At 35.6% G+C, this 19,602-nt stretch overlaps 1 protein-coding gene across 1 annotated transcript; it reads left to right on the forward strand.

Annotated features, from left to right (window-relative positions):
* Positions 1-4,629: 4,629 nt before the first annotated feature.
* Positions 4,630-12,890, forward strand: LOC121867282 (grpE protein homolog, mitochondrial-like). Its single transcript, XM_042367175.1, has 5 exons — positions 4,630-4,780; positions 6,361-6,562; positions 8,531-8,644; positions 9,307-9,426; positions 12,140-12,890. Exons 1-5 carry the CDS (start codon positions 4,698-4,700, stop codon positions 12,332-12,334), a joined length of 714 nt encoding a protein of 237 aa, XP_042223109.1. The 5' UTR covers positions 4,630-4,697; the 3' UTR covers positions 12,335-12,890.
* The last annotated feature ends 6,712 nt before the right edge of the window (positions 12,891-19,602 follow it).

Below are 19,602 nucleotides of genomic sequence, written 5' to 3' on the forward strand. Positions count from 1 at the left end.
GGTCACTTCCTTCCCCCGCCACCTTTGAAACTTATCCTTTTATTGCAAAATTCAAAGCAAGATTGTATTCATCTCTAGTTTCCACAAAATTTTTCAACTACTAAATAGAACAAGGATTTTGTTTTGTCTCTGTTCTATTTTTATAAGACCTATTTGGCCTATTCTTTATTGCTGCGTAGTAGAACGTTGGGAGAAAGTGATACAGAACCAAAATTAAATTTGCTGTTATATTCATAATAATAAAGAAAAAATAATTATGGATATCGTTATCATAAAAGCTAGCATGATTAGTACACAGATACACATTTTTGTGTGAACTCATTTTGATATAATAACCATGTGCATGGAGTTTTGATGTTTTTTGTGACTTAAAAATGCAGGACAGATGCAAAAGCAGTTAACGCACCGGGCAAACTCTCCATTCCACCTGGCAGTGCTGGCATCCTACCCTATCCTTTTCAATATAAAGGAAAAATTTACCATAAAAACGCTACAGGTAAGTCTAGCCAGGATTAGGCTCCCCAGCTTATTGCAAGATTAGTAATTGTAATCACCTTACCCCTAACACTACCTGGGGTGGGGTTCTTTTACTTTTATCCTCTTACTGGGTTAGGTTAGGGTGGTTAATATTGAGGTGAAATAAGCTCATGCCTAATTTTCGGGCAATCCTTCTGGAGCCGTGTGTCACGAATGAGTAATTGTTCAGCCAACCATTAAGCTGTCAAGGGTTCACTTCCCGTCACCACTCTTAGGGTGATTTTTTTTTTACTCTCTCCCCTCTTTGGTCTGGATATGCACTTAACCTTACAATTTCATAGACTTATCTGTACATTATTGTCACTGTTTATAGCTGGCTGACACAGGAGAACGATGCCCTCAGTGTATGATATTCCACGTCTTATTTATACTGTATATATTAATTTTTTTACCGGAGTAACTGGAATTAAGTCTGTCTGGCAGTGGTGACCATCTACAGTATGTGTGTGTGCGCTCTCCTCCCTGGAAAATTCTTGTATCTGAGCTTGATAAATATTATATTACATTAAATTTGGACCCCCGCCTTCTAAACATTCCGCCACCCATGGAAGGATCGTCTCATCTTCCCTGACAGCTGGAAGTGTAAACACGGGAAAAACAATAAATAAAAAAAACGTTCACATAACGTACTTAAATAACAACAAACCACAGCCACTGGGTGTGTATGCAATTAAAACTGGATCTCTATAAGTTAAATCAAATGAGACATGGAAATAGGCTGGCATGTAAGAGAAACTTCGATACATGACGAGGAACACGAGTAACGGTAGTGTCGTGGCTCGTGACAACATGACATCCCAGCTACTCCCTCACAGGCTCACTCCACCAGCCACCACAGGGTTCCCCATGATCTGTGTTGGTGCTGCACATACACGTACTTCTTATGGTCGTGTCACTCTGTGTGTAAGTTAGTTCACTTACATTTGTCAAGATAGCAAGGTATGAGGGTAAGTGATCATAATAATGAAACAAGTCTTATTAACTCTCCTCCTTTAGTCGACAATCTCTCTTTCCTTTCTCTTCGCCGCAATGTTGCTTCACTCTCTCTCTTTTACAGGTACTTTAACGGGCAATGTTCCGTGGATTTGGCATCCTGTGTACCGCCGGCAAGGCCGTGGGTTCGTAGCACACGTCTTGCCTGCGGTGCCCACCGTTTCTCTGTGGATGTCGGTCACACTAGAATAACCCGTTATAGTACATCCTTCTTTCCTCACACAGCCAAACTGTGGAATGCTCTGCCTTCTTCTTTGTTTCCATGCTCTTACACTCTGTCTCACTTTAAAAAGCTGGTTTTCCGGCATCTTCGTGGAGTAGATTAATACAGTATAACCTTTTTTTTCTATATTTACAATTTCTTTCCGTTCTTTTTTTTTCGCCCCTTAGGTTCCGTTGTGGGTCGTTTGACCTGTGCCCGGGTGGGCTAATTCCCATAAAAAAAGTATAAATGTTTTAATCTTTGAGAGAAAGAGAGGGGGGGGGGTGCTCATGGCGTCAAAAATCCCATGACGGGTTTATGGATGTCATCTCAGACAGTCTTTTATTATAATAAAATAAAATAATAAATATTAATAATATCATTTCATGGATATTTTCGGTTTCATGAACCGCAGTTTTTTAAAATAAACACATTAATCAGATGTACTTCTCCATTTGATTTCGATTTTTTTTAGAAACTAGTACAAAGTATTGAAAATGATAAATTAAATATTTACAGCTCTAAACAAGTAACAGACTAGCCTGTTAAACGTAAACAATCCTGTGAAGAGCTGCAGAAGGACCTCTGTGAGATCCAAGAATGGTCTAAGAAATGGCTGCTGAGATTCAATGTCAAGAAGTGTAAGAGGATGCACCTGGGGCGTACCAATGGTAAGAAGGCGTATCATATGTCCCAACGTGATGAAGAAACTGCACTATTTGAGACTGAATGTGAGAAGGACCTAGGTGTGTATGTTGACAATGAGCTGAAGTTCTCGGGCCATTGCGAGAAGAAGGTAAATCAGGCAAATAAATTATTAGGTCTTATAAGAAAGTCGTTCAGATATCTAGACGGCCCGTCCCTCGTAACGATCTTCAAGAGTGAAGTGCTTCCCCATCTGGAGTACTGTCACCCCATCTGGTCCCCGAGATATGCTAGGGATTGTCAGTTGCTTGAAAATGTTCAAAGGAGGGCCACCAGACTGGTGCCTGCACTTCGGCACCTCAACTACCCTGAGAGACTGGAGCGCCTGAACTTGCCTAGCTTATACTACACACGGGCAAGGGGGGACCTAATTGAGGTGTATAAGCATCTCAAGAGGCACTACTCAGTCGAGTGTCCTTACCTGGAGCTGGCGGACGCTCGCCCCACAAGGGATCACAGCTCAAGATTGAAGAAGCCGCAAGTCCAGAAAACTGTGAGGACAAACTTTTTTGGAGTGAGAGTTGTGAACTCTTGGAACAATCTGCCAGAAAGTGTTGTGACGGCACCGAGTGTGAGCTCTTTCAAGACCAGACTTGACCAACACTGGGGTAGGTTTAGGTACGTACATTCAGGAGCCGGTGCATGCCCAGTACTTGCCAACAGTACGTAACAGAGACGTGACCGATCGCCCAAGCGGCTAACGAGCCGATCAGTGAAGAGGATAAAAGTAAGTAAAAGGATACACATGAGGATTTTGTACCATTAATCACCACACACTGCAGTCTCCGATCCACTCTAGTGCAGTACCCTTCCGGTTTAATTCTCAGCCTTTCATGGAGTACGCTGTCGAAAGCCTTGGCCAAATCTAGGTGTACTGTATATTGTCAATAATTCCACCCTGTTCCAGAAATTGGGTCTAAACTTCCAGAACCTTGAGTAATTGTGTTAAGGAGGAGCTTCCCCTCATAAAACCGTGTTGTCAGTCCTTTACAAGGTTGTTTCGTAGTAGATGTTCCACTATGTCATCTCTTATAATGCTCTCTAGTACTTTATACACTCTGCTCATCAGGCTCATTGGTCTATAATATCCGTGGAGTGACAATCGCCTTCTTCAATATTCTGGAGCCCGTCCATGCCCAGGACTTGCATATAGTGTATAACAGACATGTGACCGACCGCTCAAATGGCTAACAGTGGTGAAGTTGTGTGTCATTTGACCTGTGCCCGGGTGGACTAATTCCCGTAAAAAAAGAAAGAAAAAAAAGTAATTTACTAATAGATCAAATAATAGTGCATAATGATTCCTCAGTTATTTTCTAACATGATTTTACATAATATGTGTTTGTGACACATCACCTTACTAATGATTATGATGAAAATTACTAAATTATCATTAACTACAACCCCAATTCTGTAAAACCAGAAATAAACATAAATTTCATACTGTAATTTGAAATCACTGAGTTTATGTAATATTTATCTGTTTGTCTTATTTCGTATCAGGAATTTTATTGACGAAATATAAATATAATAATAATATATATATATATATATATATATATATATATATATATATATATATATATATATATATATATATATATATATATATATATATATATATATATATATATATATATGTAATAGCTTATGCAAAAGTGGTAAATAAGAGGCCAGTGTTAAAATCTTTTCACGAACAGTACTAACTTCTATAAATATTTTTAAGTAGACGATAAAAGTTTAACATATTCCTATAAAAACTCAGTGGCCTAAACAAAATAAGATTTTATATACAATATGGTTGCTTTTCACCAATTGAAAATAATAATGGTTTGTAAAGAGATTCGTGGTACTTAATTTAACACTGGTCGCCTCACGAGGTGGATGTATACATACATGCAGTATCTTCTGAAATTCGAAAATTGAAAAAATGAAAGAAACCAAATTAGTTTTGTCTCATCTAAATTCATGTTTTCTTGTTTTCTTGTGGTTATCAGCATATGTTCCATGTATATGTATTTCGAATGTAACTGAAAGTTTGATATCAAAGTTTTGTTTTCATTGTGGAAATATAGATAAAAACATGATTTAACACGTGGAGAGTAGTTCATATATATTTTTTTACAGTGAAAATATAAATCATTGAAATAAGGCTTTATATTACATACAAAAAGGAAAAAAAATCCACAGAAGTCTGAATACTTATATCAAGTAAGGTTTTTCTCCTCACAGTTTATTTCGCATTTCAGGAGGGACCATCATGGCCGTTGTGAACATGTCTACGTTAATTGGTCGGGCTCTCTTCAGGCATTCCAGTGTAATTAGAACAGTCAGATCAGTTGGGTACGTGTCTGTGAGTTAATGGTTCTGTGATTTCTCTTATAGTTAGGTCATTGAGATGTAGTGAGCGGTTTTAAGTGACAAAACTGGTCCCTGCAGCTGGTTGTTTACATCATCAGTATGAGCTGTGGCTGCAGACGACGTCATGTCTTATGTATGTTCAGTCGGGGTCAAAGTTCATTCTCTCCCAGACTGAATTAGTATCGACTCCAAATGAAATAAATAGTACATTTGAACCATTTTACAAATAAGATGAGTCAGGGTAATTAAGTTGGGAGACTCATTCCAGTGACTAGGTTTCATCATCGGGAGAACTTTTGACACTAGTAACACTGGTATTCGTACGGGTATTATTGCGTTTTCACACCCTAACCTAACCTAACCTTAGTTGATACGAAAAGCAAGCAACAGAAGTGTTGTTAGAAGACCTCACCAACCTAACCAAACTAGCCTACTTAACCTTACCTAACTTCCTAGCTGTGAGGCTCAACCCTCTGGAGCCCTGATCCGTGTGGCTCATAAACATACTCTGGCATCGACCGGAGATGATTTGCTGTGTACCGCCGCATCACATTGAGAAAGACAAAGTAGTGTGTGCCTAGTAGTCTAATTATCTACCAAACGAAGCAATTTCTGTAAAAATTATTATTATATCAGAACTCGCTGACAAAAATATAGTAAGAATATAAAAATTAAAAATAACTCGTTGGCTCTGAAGTTCTCTGTATTAGCAACCTAACTTAGCATAACTTAACACCTGCTGTGGGCTGACGTACTGTTACCGAGACGGGGGGGGGAAGTGGCTGTGAATTCCTCCATATTAGCTTCCATTTTATCCCAATAGTTATTTTGGATTTGGATAATGAACTGTCTTCTGTTTTCATTGAAAATGGGTTAAAGAATACCCAGTTTTCACTGGTTTTATTATTGGATACTGTATTTATTGGAAAACTAAATAAAAATAGCTGAAATCATGTGCTAACCAAACCAAACCTAACCTAACCTATATTTTAACTTGCCTATATCTAGAAAACTAAGCATTTTCACAAGAAAATGAATAGAACTGAAAGTAATCAGTGTACAAAAGTGTCTAAAAACACCCTCATGATTACCGAACAGCTGACGGCCACGGTACATTGTTTACATCTGGCGTATCAAGGCTGATGAAGTGGCTTTTTATGCTATCTTAACTCGTCTATATCTCGAAAACTAAGTATATTCCCAAGAAAATGAACAGAAGTGAACTTAATTGGCGTACAAAACTGTCTAAAAAAAAGAAAACTCCGCAACTACTGAACTGCTGTTGTTTTTGTTTTTTTTACTTATCTAACACTCTTTAACACTCTTAGACACTATCTTTGTTATGCTTAATAAATTGTAAATATAAAGTGTAGCTTCTAAGTTACGCCACTACTAATTTTGTTAAAAGTTGAGACTACGTATATTGATAATGAGTCTAAAGTTTGGGGCCATTACCTCATGTACTAATACAGTATTTATTTTGAAGGAAGTTTAACTAACATATATAAAGCAGTTATTTTATTGTTAGGTTAATTTATTTATTGAGAAATTTTTATTTGCAGATGGGCATACAGAAGTCATAGGCCACTTAGTGCCACAGTTATAAAGGCAGCAGAAAATGCACCATCAGAGAAGCAGGTTCAAGAAGATGCCTTGGGTGAGAAGGCAGCAGAATGTACACAGGCTGAAAAAGTTCTTCATGAACAAATTGCAAATTTAACAAAGGAAAAAGAATCTTTATTAGAAAAAGTTGCAGATTATCAGGTGTAATATATTGTTCCATGTTTATTATGTTACTGTACTTTAAGAAATATAAATCTTAACCATGAAAATTAGCTTTAAACAACATTACAGTACAGTACAGCACTTTTGTATTTAGTTAATTCATAATAATTTGGTATTCTTAGCCCTGTTCATGGAAAACTTTGTGTACTGACGTTGTATATTGAATTTTCACAGATCATACTGTACTTTGATTACGGTATTTTGTGTGTGGGGGAGGGGGGCTTGAAAAATTGAGGAACCAAAACCTAAAAATATGAAAATGGCATACATGGCACATATACCTCTATATTGTAGTAAAATGAGAGGTTGAACATCAGCTCTAAGTGCAAGTTTACAGTAGTACAAAAGGGAAAAGTACGTACAGGGGGTCCTCGGGTTACAAACAGGTTCCGTTCCTGAGGATGTTCTTAAGTCAGATTTGTACGTAAGTCTGAACACATAGGTATGTGTATACCATACTTACAGAGCAAGGTTTAAAATCCCACTATATCATAGCCTAAGTCCTCATATACATCTAAAATCACTTAATTTAAGACAAAAGAAGAAATAGAATGACAAAATACAGTAAATGAAAGTAAAAAATAAGTTGTCAGGTAAATAAAAATACTGTAAATTCAAGCTTAACCCTGTTCATATCGGTGGGCGTTCGTAAGTCGGGGATCCCCTGTAGAATGAGTAATTAAGATACTGTATCATTGATAATATTTTAAAGTGATTGAAGTGGAATTGTCTATGTACTGTAGTGGTCAGTATGAGGTTGTATGGATTTAATGTGGTTATGGGTTTGGATCAGCATTTATTGGGCAAAGAACTGTAGGTGGCAGAGGGAATTAAGGTAAGGGTAGTGTAGCAGCTTTGTACAGGAAACAAATAATATTTATTTTATTTATTTGAGTGCTACAAAACCTTTTCTATTGGTTTTGTAGGTACTGTATGTTGATGAAGGCAGATATAGAGTGAGAAACCAAGTTGGTTGTACAGTACAGTATGCTGAAATTGGTAATACAGAACTGTACTGGATGACAGTTGCACAACTTTAGAAAATTTTTCAATGCAGTAGAAGATACTATAGCTAGTAACTGTTGTCTTACCTCATGAAAAGACATCAAAAAATGAAAACGTACTCTAAAAATTTCATAATACGTATTATATTTATGTGACTGCTGTGATGCAATAGCTCCAATGTTTTTATCCAGAACAGATTTTGTTTCACCCTGGGAAAAAATTGTAGAAATGAGGTAATGAAAACCTTTTTTCTTTCCCTGTCTTTTGGGTTTTTTATTCAGTAAGACTGACTTTATCTTTTAGAGAAAAAATTTCCTCAAATTGTTGGTTAATGTGCACAACAGTACAGAACAGTACTACTCCCAAATCTGTGGGATGCTTGTGTCAGTTGGAGGCAGCAGACTGTAATGTACTTTGCCCTCCTGCCAAAATAGCATTACTGTATTCTGTAAATTTTTGGCCTTCCAGTACCTAATACCTTATTTTGATTTCTGAACCATCATGTGAGTTTCATGAACTGTTGAACATACCTTGCCCCAAGGGTGTCTGTGAAAATATAATTTGCCATTAGCACTACTGTACTATCCTATTCTGCAAGGACTTGTGGCTAATGAACAGATTCATAAACAACACTGACTTTTAGTACTTAAATGTTTAAATCTCATCTATAGCATCTGGTTTGCTAGATATTTCTACAAGAACCATCTGATGTTTTGTGCTTTATACAATTTTTAAGAACATATGAACTTAAATATTGGAAATGTGTAAATGTGTAGTGAAGGTAGTACAGTAGGGTACATACATTTGGAAGGAATTTTACATGGATGTTTGGGGCTCCTCATTCATAGTGAGAGATATTATAATACCTTGTATTTAATGTTGCTAAGAGTGATGCTGTATAGTTTTTTGCAGTGTACATTATGTTCTTAAATACTATTTCAGGAAAAGTACCAGAGGACCTTAGCTGATCGTGAGAATGTTAGAAATCGTTTGGAAAAACAGATTATGGATGCTAAACAGTTTGGCATTCAAGGGTTCTGCAAAGACCTTCTAGAGGTAAGGCACTGCTGCTGTGTGCTACTGGGGTTGTACTCAACTTGTTTGTAACCTTTTTTCTCGTAACTACATCATACTCTTGGGAAAATATTGTAAACATTTCTAAGACTTCAACTGGGGGTTGAAAGTGAAGTTACATATTTATACAAAAATCTATTTCAAACTGTGACTATAGTACTGCATATAGGTACTGTACTACCCTGTACTGTTATATGAGTACAGTACAGGTATTAAGTCTTTGTTTGACTTTTTATAGTGCAAAAAGCAAGTTCTGGTGTTCATATATGACACAAGGGACTGGCTAGCTATGTACCTCACATTAAAGGTCTCTCATAATTAACCACTGAGTACATTAATGTGGGATCTTAGTGTATTTATAAATTCAGCATTCTACTACTGTATATAACAATTTTAATATTACTTGATTTGTTGTCACTGATGTTATATTAAAGGCTAATATTGTTTAGGGCACATTTTTGGATAAATTAACTCTGTGAGTATCAGAGAATAATAACTTTAATTGCATACCAGTTTCATTTTTATGGGAGTGCAAGTAAATGGGGAGCAGAATTTAGATGTCAAAATTAAGTCCCAGCAACACTGTAGCCAAAATTTGATGTGCATTTTAGAACAGGATCACTGACTTTGTCATTTTTTTACAGGTATCTGATGTGTTCCATAAAGCAATAGAGAGTGTACCAGCAGAGAGAGTAGAGAAAGGCAACCCTGAGCTCCAGAATCTATACAATGGCCTAAAATTGACAGAGAACCAATTACTAACGGTAAGTTTCAAGTTCTCCTTCAACACTTGACTTGTTCTTAAGCACTTGCTCTGAATTTTCACACTCCATTTTATTTTATTAATTCAGGAACATTACTGGTACCATGACACATGTGTAGGTACAGAGATTTAAAAATAACATACCACTGGCCTCTCATGTTCTGCCCCTACAATGATACATTAGGTTCTTGTACCAAGTTTATGAACATAATCTCTCTATTTCACATTATGTAATTTCCATCTCTTCAATAGGGTGGAGCAAAATAACTTGATGATGGTCCGAAGACTGAAAGCAATTATACAAGTGATAATTTGCTAGTTTGCAATATTGTTTGGGTATTACATGTCAGGCAGTTGGTACAGCTCCTCCCCGACTTACGACCTGCCTCAGTCGTACCAAAATTTGGTCAAATTACGTATTTTCGAGTCCCAACTTCAGTACACAGATAAAATTTTTGTCTGTAATTCACTTTAAAATGGCTGGCAAACTTAAAAGTGAGAGTTTTGTGGTGCTGAGAAGAAAAAGAGACACCCATTTCAGATTTTCTATGTACTGTATTATTTAAGCATTTTCGACTTACGACCATTTTGACTTACGACCTGGATTTGGGTCCCTAACCCTGTCATAAGTCGGGGAGGAGCTGTATTTGATTGTAATAATAGTCAAATTTCCCAGTAAGATGACCTTGAAGCAGTATAGGTGTTCTGGGGTTACAAGATATGAATATGAAGTTGAGCTGTCATTCATTTAATTGAACATGACTTGGAGTGAAGTGAATAAGGCGCTATGAAGCAACTGGTGCCACTATGGAGGACCAGATCAGTTCTCTATGGTATTCACGAAATTGACCTATATCTGGAACACTTATAGTTCAACAGCATAGTGACAACAGTGATATATTTTGTCCACTGATATTGGTACGGTGTATTGTATCAATGAAATACTATGATTATGCTGAATTATAATGAAAAATTTTGTTTTTAGAACTTTACCATATGCACCAGCTAGTCATTTATCCTTATAATGCATTAAAGAACCATTTATATTTTAAACACAACCAAGATAATGTTCTATACATAATACATAGGGGGAAATAGATCTGGAATTATTGTGAAATGTGATTATGTACAGTATAGTGTCACTGCCTTACAGGAGGTACAGGCCTACCAACACATGACAATAACTACAGGAATACATCATAAGTCTTCATGCAATATTTGGAATTGTTACACACAGCAAGGGGAGAGTTTTTTCTGGCATTACAACTGAAAGTAATGAAGAAAAAATACACACAAGGGAAAAAATAGAGGTACATGTGAAAAAAAAAGGAGAATAGAAAGAATGAATGAAACACTATGTATATTGTGGGAGATGGATCAGGGAAGAACCATCAATGGGAGGAAGGTCACATCCCTGATTTAGGCCCAGTGGTTTCCCTTAGGTGTAAGACAAAACTAATCATGAGAATGGTCATGTGTGAATGCCACCAGTGTTGACGTTGAAGGCAGCATCCCTCCTGTTGTAGAGGAGGATGGTGATAAGTGCTTATTCCTGACATTTGGAGTGAATGTTAGGTTATCAAAGGTGGAGTTTTTCATATTACCGTAACAATACCATGGTTATCACAAAGGATGCATTCTTAAAATAGAGTAATTGTGAATATCAGGGCAATTTCCCCCATAAGAATCAATGTAGTTAGCGGAGATGCTTTTGGCTTTATGATAATATTTTCTTTTATTTGTATTATTATTATTTTTATTTTATTATTATTATTTTTTATTTTGCACATTTTGTATGAACGATTGTGTGTGCATGTAACAGAGAAAAAAAAGAATAAAATTATGCTTATCTTAGGAGTTAAAAAATAACAATAATGCTGCTCACAGCTTAGTCTAATATCCGTGACACCACACCCCATCCCACGATCCATGCACTAACTCACATGGACATAAGAAATGTTTATTCTATTTATATTTTTGACCTTATGAGAATCATTTCTTTTATTTTTATTTTTGCACATTCTGTATGATCAATTGTGTGTGCATGTAACAAAAAAATAAAATAAAATAAAATAAACAAATAAATAAAACTATGTATCTACTCAAAATTAGAGTTGAAAAATAACAATAACAGTTTGGCTTGGCAGAGGGATGTACTTACAGGGACAGTCTAACTTGGGGACATGCCAAGTCCACACATGCATTCACTTCACGCACATAGACACTTATGCTCTTCGTTTTTCTTATTTTACAGCAGCAGCATGCCATCTCCACGGATATAATTTTTTTCTAATTCTCTTTGCGAATATAAAATATGGGTAATAAAAATATCAGTTGCAATTAAGCAGAGTTATGAATAGCGAAGTATTCCTGTACAGTACTTACGTTAAGTTTTAAACTTACACTCTCACCCCAATTAGCACTAGCGTTGGATAACAAGAGCAAACTAACATACAATTTTGTTATAACAGGTCTTAATTAACCAACCACCTAGTTTCTGACTACAATAGATTGTTTTGATGATTGTACAGCACAGTATACTGTTTTTCATTCAAATTTTTTCCCTGCTGTAATACATGGTAGCTGGAACTTAGAACAAACACACATGCACTCAGACTCTTCTACAACACACATTCACTCAGACTCTTCTACCATTTACTGTCATTCACTCCTGCTGGTATAAAAAATTTCATCTGTGCGGTGTACTTTTCCAGATTTTTCGGCGACATGGTTTGGTACAAGTTACACCAGAAATTGGAGAAAAATTTGACCCATCGTTACAAGAAGCCATGTTTGAGCTATCTCTGCCCGACAAGGAACCTGGTACTGTCGCACACATTATTCGCAATGGATGGACTCTTCATTCCCGATGTATTCGTTCAGCTCAAGTTGGTGTTGTTAAAGAATAGTTTCATATAAAAATGAATTGTAACTTTGTTTTTATATAGGCTTATAAATGCATGAGAGAATTAATAATATGAAAAAGAATCTTGCAAGTAATTGTAAAAAATAGAAACTGTATTGTATTAGAAAAATAATATTTACTTATCCAGGTATAACATATATATATATATATATATATATATATATATATATATATATATATATATATATATATATATATATATATATATATATATATATATATATATTTATATATATATATATATATTTTGTAAGTGCTTCAATGTATGTATTGTATTTGTTAATATGGCGATGTCTTTTACTTGCAACCCAAACATTGGTCACATATGTGCATGCATTATTACTGTTATCTGATGTAAAAACCCTCTAATGAATTTGACCAATATTCAAGAATTTTTTGAATTTGTTACAGTTCTTCCTCAGAGTTTTGTCAAAAAAGCAAATGAGACCGATGCAAGGACCTGTCATCTTTACACAATTTATCAAGACAGTAATTAATACCTGTATAGTGGAATACTGTAATAAAATATTTATGATAAACACTTTAGTTTGACTGCAGTTCACAAAATATATATTTGGGGTGGATGTGCTGCTGATGGGTGATGCTTGGTTGTATACTGCACAATGAGTGATAAACCTGGTGGATATCTTGGGGCTTTGTTGTGGAAGGGGAACACCACAGATCTGTGAAGGCAGTTAGAATGAATGACAGGTTACTCTTGAGACTGGCTTCTCTGTATTATGGTGGAAAAGACTTTTGTATAAGTGAATGTAATATTGTACACTTAAGAAAATCTTGAAGAAAAAATTATCAGAGAATATAAAATGAATACTGTAGTACAATATAGTACTTGTACTGTGATATTTTTTAAGTGAGTATATCAAGAATTTTTTTTTTATCTAATGCAACTGGTCTATAACAAATGGTAACACAGTTGTGTAATGTGTATTGTTAATGAGAGCGTCCAAGAATTTATACCTATATGTAGTATGTTTTACAGGTTAATTACATTTGCTGTTGTTTCTGGCATCCTGCTTTGGAGAGGAGGGAAGAAAAAATTATCAAGTCTAACTTTTTTTTTTTTTTTTTTTTCAATATACTCTAAGTATTCACTAATTCCTGCATTGATAGAAAGTTATCAAGTGTAGGAATAACAAAAATCCTTGTATTTTCACAAAAGTTGTTCTTGGATGACATTATAAAAGTTTTCAACTTAAATATTGTAAAATTTCTTTGTGTTTTGTCAGTACTGTACATGTACTGCAATTAGTGAGAGCATGTGATGTTGTGTAAGGAAAATATACCAAGTATTCTTACAGTACCTCTCCAGGTAACAGTATTTGACACCAACGAACTTAAGCTAACGATCCTGGGGTAGGTTTGGTTAGGTAAATGCACACACAGAGGTATTGTTTGGTTAGGTAAATGCACACACAGAGAGGTATTGTTCAGTTTTTTGAAGTATGAGTATGAGAATTTGGAAAACCCTATTCATTGATGGTCATACTATGAGAAGTTTATGCTTACTCTCATTAACAGGTTGATCAGTAGTCCTCGGCTCACACAGGTCCCTCTCATATTATGGTTAAGTGCAAGTTAACACTTAGCAAGGCACCATACAGATGTAATTTATTCTTACTCAACTTAACACCCATGAAGGTTACTACATTGGTACATATAAAAAAATTTTTTTGAAGTAATTGTGTTTGGAGACCTCTGCACCTTACTAAAACATGCTAGCAATTGCAGGGGCAGCCCTCACAACACATTAGACCCTCACCCTCCCCTCTCCCTGGGATGTAGCAGTTGGAAAAGTTTTTTTTAATAATCATCTGTAATTATAACATTTATGGATGTCTAAAAAGTTTCAGTTAGAATATTAATTTTAATGAGCATTATGAACATGACAGTCGAAGTATTACGAGTTTATGACTGATTATTTGATCATTCTCTTGTGATATTATTTTACTCATAACATGGTCCAGCAAGTTGATGATTTATATGCTTCTTTGTTTACTTACGCTTTTATTGATTGATATGATATGGGAGTATAGCAGTCCCCGAGTTATGAATGGGTTACATTCCTGGGCCCTGTTCATAAGTTGATCTGTTTGTAAGTGAGGACAGCGTTAATTCCAAATGTTAGGTTAGCTTAAAACACAATCCTGTCCCCATATGACTGACTTGAGTGGTGTGACTGAGGCGTGGGTTGTGTGACTGAGCCATGGGTTGGATGACTGAAGCATGGGTGATGTGACTGAGATAGGTGATGTGACTGAGATACAGGGGATGTGATACAAAGGACTGAGAAGGACACAAAGAAAAGAGAGGGGTGCCCCAGATCTCCTGCTGCCCCTTGGGGTGCCCTAAACTGCAAACTGCCCCCTTGAAGAGTCTCAGACTGCCATTCACCCTGGGGGCGCCGCAGACCTTGGACCGCTTCTAGGGGCACCTCAGACCACTAGCGGCCCCTGAGGACGCCCAAGATCGCAGCTGCCCTTGGATGCATCCTTTTGCTGTTCTTGACGTTGAATCACAACAGCCATTCCACTGACCACTCCTAAAGCTGAAATACATCTTTCTGTTGCTCTTCACTGTCACTATGCACTGTACCCTGTTAATGTAAAGTACAAATGTACTAAGCACTGTACCATTACACATAAAGTATTGTTAATACTGTACAGCATTTTTTGGGCAGAATAGACAGTTTTTCAGTTGGTGATGTATGAAGGCCAAGAAGTAGCATTTTCCAATCTGAATTGACAGTTGTAAAACATTAACTGACAAATATAGCAATACATGACGTAGGAGACATACTTTGAGTTGGAGCATTCACTGGGACACTCAACACAGTAAATGTTCTAATAGGTTTCCTCCTGTACTAACGCTGGATAATAAAGTTCTCAACAAAGTGACGAAAGAAGGGACCAATCGCCTCAACGGCTAGTAAGGTAATAAATGGTGAATTAAATGCTAATCAATCAATCAATCAAAGTACCAGCCTTATATCTGAGGGTTGACGACCACAGTCCTCCACTCTTAAACGTTTTTGGCCTGTTTTAACTAATCCTACAAGATTCTGCATGTCTTTGGAGGACCCAGTTTTTAATTTCATTCGTCCTTCCCAGTCTCTTCTGTCCCCTGGCCCTCCTACTCTCAACTTTGCCCATTAATATTTACGTTATTATACCTTCATCCCTAATTATATGACCAAAGTATCCTTTTTTGTGCGTGTGTAAATTTCAAGTATTTCTCCTGAAGTTTGTGCTAACCTTAGTACTTCTTCATATGCTTTCTAGCCTGTGTAACTTATTTTTAACATTCACCAATAACACACTTCAAAGGCCCCCCCCATCCTCTTTATGCTACACAGTAAATGTAATAAACTTGATTATGCAGTTTGTCTGCATGATATTGTGTGGACCAAAACTTTTAGTAGCACATAGGGAGACTTGTTTAATAATTAGGTGAAAAATCCCAGGAAAACAGCCTTTCCAGTCTTACGTGGCTGGATGAGCTCTTGCTGCTCTTCCCAAGAGGGTTTCAATAGGCCATTGACTCAGTCTTTTTCATTCACTGATGAAGACAAGTACCTGCCGGATTTTCTTTTTCATGACCTCTCACGTTCCTTCTACATGGTCAATGAAGGGTGCTTCGAGTACAAGAATGGGGAGGCCAGGGAAGCTCCCCAACTGCTGTGTTTCACACAACCGCAAACTTCTTCAACCTCTGCTGTTACAAATGACGTCAGTACTGCTGGGCAAGTGTGCCTCCCTCATTGTCTTTTAATCACTCTGTACACACACACAGAGTACAGTAGATTACATGGCTGCTGAGAGTGAATATTATAAGGGATCAAGTCATTGTAGTGAAGGGGTTAAATCTTCGTTCTTAAGGGACAAGGTGTCTTACTTTATGGGTAATTTCAAGGGACTTTGGGGATGGCAAGTCCTCAGCTCACTATAAGAAAGAGAAAGAGTGACACACAAAAAGAAAGATAAATAATTACCTATCACTGGAAAAGCGATCATATGGCCCTCGTCACAGAGTCTCTGTGTTTTAAGATCTGCATAATACTGTAGATGTTCTGAGTGTCACAGCAAATGTATAAACAGAAATGTATGATGCGATGTAGGTTTAAATGGACAAACTAGAAACTTTTGGTGTGAAAACAGTGGCTGAGTCATCATCAGCTGTCCAGAAATGGCATGTGTAGATATGCTGTTTGGGGTTATGTATGTTGCATATCCTGGTAACTGAAGCACTCAGATAAAAGAGATGGCAGATTGTGACATGTTGCTTTTGTTTATATTATAATTTCTGTTCCGGTATCTAAGGTCTTTGAAGGCGTCAACTCATTATGTTTATACTATTGCAAATCAAGAGATGTATATCTGTTTTGAGTGTAGCTGTTCTTGTTTTTTAGTAATGGTGTAATTATATGACTAAAGTCTTTAAGCTCGTATGCTAAGTCAGGCTAAATACGAAACATCTATTGGGGATTAATAAACATTGTATGGCCGAGGTCCTACCAGTTATAAACCTAAGAATTAAGCACCCGACTTAGGTATTTTGTGTTGCGTAAAACTCACTTGTTAGACAAGGTTTATAAGTTACAACACAGCTGTAATATCGTCTTAATGGCGTTTATTCATCAACATCTATACTGAGCTAAATAATTTCCCTGGTGTAAACAATAATTTGGGATATTTTCATTAATGAGTTCTTTTAGTATACTTACTGTATTTGGTTGTAAAACCTATATATATATATATATATATATATATATATATATATATATATATATATATATATATATATATATATATTATATTAACTTCTAGTCTTGTATGTATTTAACTTAGTTATCCTTGATTTTTATTGGGTACACTGACATCTAACATCTTTTATACTTACCATACGCTAAAATATATTTGGTAGAAATAAAAAAAATAAAGAAAATAAAAACTCTACCAACAATAACTTATTCGACTGTCAACAATAATATTTAATTTGGGCAACATTAACATAACTGCCAACAATAGCATTCAACTCTGCTAACACTAACATATTACAGTATAACTCTACCAACAATAATATTATAACTGTCAAAAATAACATTATAACTGTCAACAATATCTCATCGGACGAACAATAATAACATAAAGTATAATTGCCCCGTGCTGGTCTTCACTAACTAGGCTGTAGTCATGTCATCATCGCCCACTCTCATATAATAGGCAGATGACGGCGCTCATCATGTTATTTATAATTACTAAATCAAAAACAATCAAATTTGCATCTCGTATTTGCTGGCGTTATTTAACTGAACTGATAAAACTCTCATTAAATATGCATTAATGGTCGATGTGTTGGGTCATCAAAATGTGATATTCTCATGATTGACAATTATCAAAAAATATATTAGTTTGTCGTGTCAATAATTATGTGTGTGTGTGTGTGTGTGTGTGTGTGTGTGTGTGTGTGTGTTTGTGTGTGTGTGTGTGTGTATTCCTTATGCGTTTCCACATCAACAACTGCTTTTTATTTAAGTCAGCAGTAATCAATATTTTATGCAATAATTCAACGTTATTCTAAAAAAAATACATGTATGTACTTGTAGTGAAAATTGTTAAACATTTTACAAGGTACATCCATAATTTATTTCTCTCTCAGCAGTCTCGAATATTTCCTAAACAATTTTTGTTATCTATAATATTTTATTAATGTGCCACAGTCACTTTTTAGTTATTTATTTCATGAGTTTATTATAGTCGCAAAGTGTAATGGTCGTACAGTGTAATGGTCGTACAGTTTAATGGTCGTACAGTGTAATGGTCGTACAGTGTAATGGTCGTAATGGTCGTACAGTTTATCGTACAGTGTAATGGTCGTACAGTGTCGCGTCAGTTTAATGGTCGTACAGGTAATGGTCGTACAGTGTAATGGTCAACAGTGTAATGGTCGTACAGTGTAATGGTCGTACATGTAATGGTCGTACAGTGTAATGGTCGTACAGTGTAATGGTCGTACAGTGTAATGGTCGTACAGTGTAATGGTCGTACAGTGTAATGGTCGTACAGTGTAATGGTCGCGGTTTAATGGTCGTACAGTGTAATGGTCGTACAGTGTAATGGTCGTACAGTGTAATGGTCGTACAGTGTAATGGTCGTACAGTGTAATGGTCGTACAGTGTAATGGTCGTACAGTGTAATATCGTACAGTGTAATGGTCGTACAGTGTAATGGTCGTGCATTTAATGGTCGTACAGTGTAATGGTCGTACAGTGTAATGGTCGTACAGTGTAATGGTCGTACAGTGTAATGGTCGCGGCAAAAATGGTCGTACAGTGTAATGGTCGTACAGTGTAATGGTCGTACAGTTTAATGGTCATACAGTGTAATGGTCGTACAGTGTAATGGTTTCGTACAGTTTAATGGTCGTACAGTGTAATGGTCGTACAGTGTAATGGTCGTACAGTTTAATAGGTCGTACAGTGTAATGGTCGTACAGTTTAATGGTCGTACAGTTTAATGGTCGTACAGTGTAATGGTCGTACAGTGTAATGGTCGTACAGTGTAATGGTCGTACAGTTTAATGGTCGTACAGTGTAATGGTCGTACAGTTTAATGGTCGTACAGTTTAATGGTCGTACAGTGTAATGGTCGTACAGTGTAATGGTCGTACAGCTTAATGGTCGTACAGTGTAATGGTCGTACAGTGTAATGGTAAAAGTATAATGGTCGTAATGTAATGATTAAATAGTTATATGGTCGTACAGCATAGTCGACAGCAACATTAATGATTAAAATGTACTACGATCACATTTTAATATATATATATATATATATATATATATATATATAATAAAATTAATTAAAAAATAAATAATAATTAATTAATATATATATATATTATATAATATAATATCTAAATATAATATCGTACATATATATACAGAATAATATATATATAATATATATATATATACAGCATATATAATACTCGTATATATATATATATATATATATATATATATGTACAGCATATATATATATATATGTAATATATATAGTGTATATATATATATAATATCGTACATGTATATATATATATATATATATATATACATATATATATATATATATATATATATATATATATATATATATATATATATATATATATATATATATATATATATATATATATATATATATATATATATATATATATATATATAGATATATA

The sequence above is a fragment of the Homarus americanus genome, unplaced genomic scaffold, assembly GCF_018991925.1.
Source record: "Homarus americanus isolate GMGI-L3 unplaced genomic scaffold, GMGI_Hamer_2.0 scaffold32583, whole genome shotgun sequence".
Lineage (NCBI taxonomy): Eukaryota > Metazoa > Arthropoda > Malacostraca > Decapoda > Nephropidae > Homarus > Homarus americanus.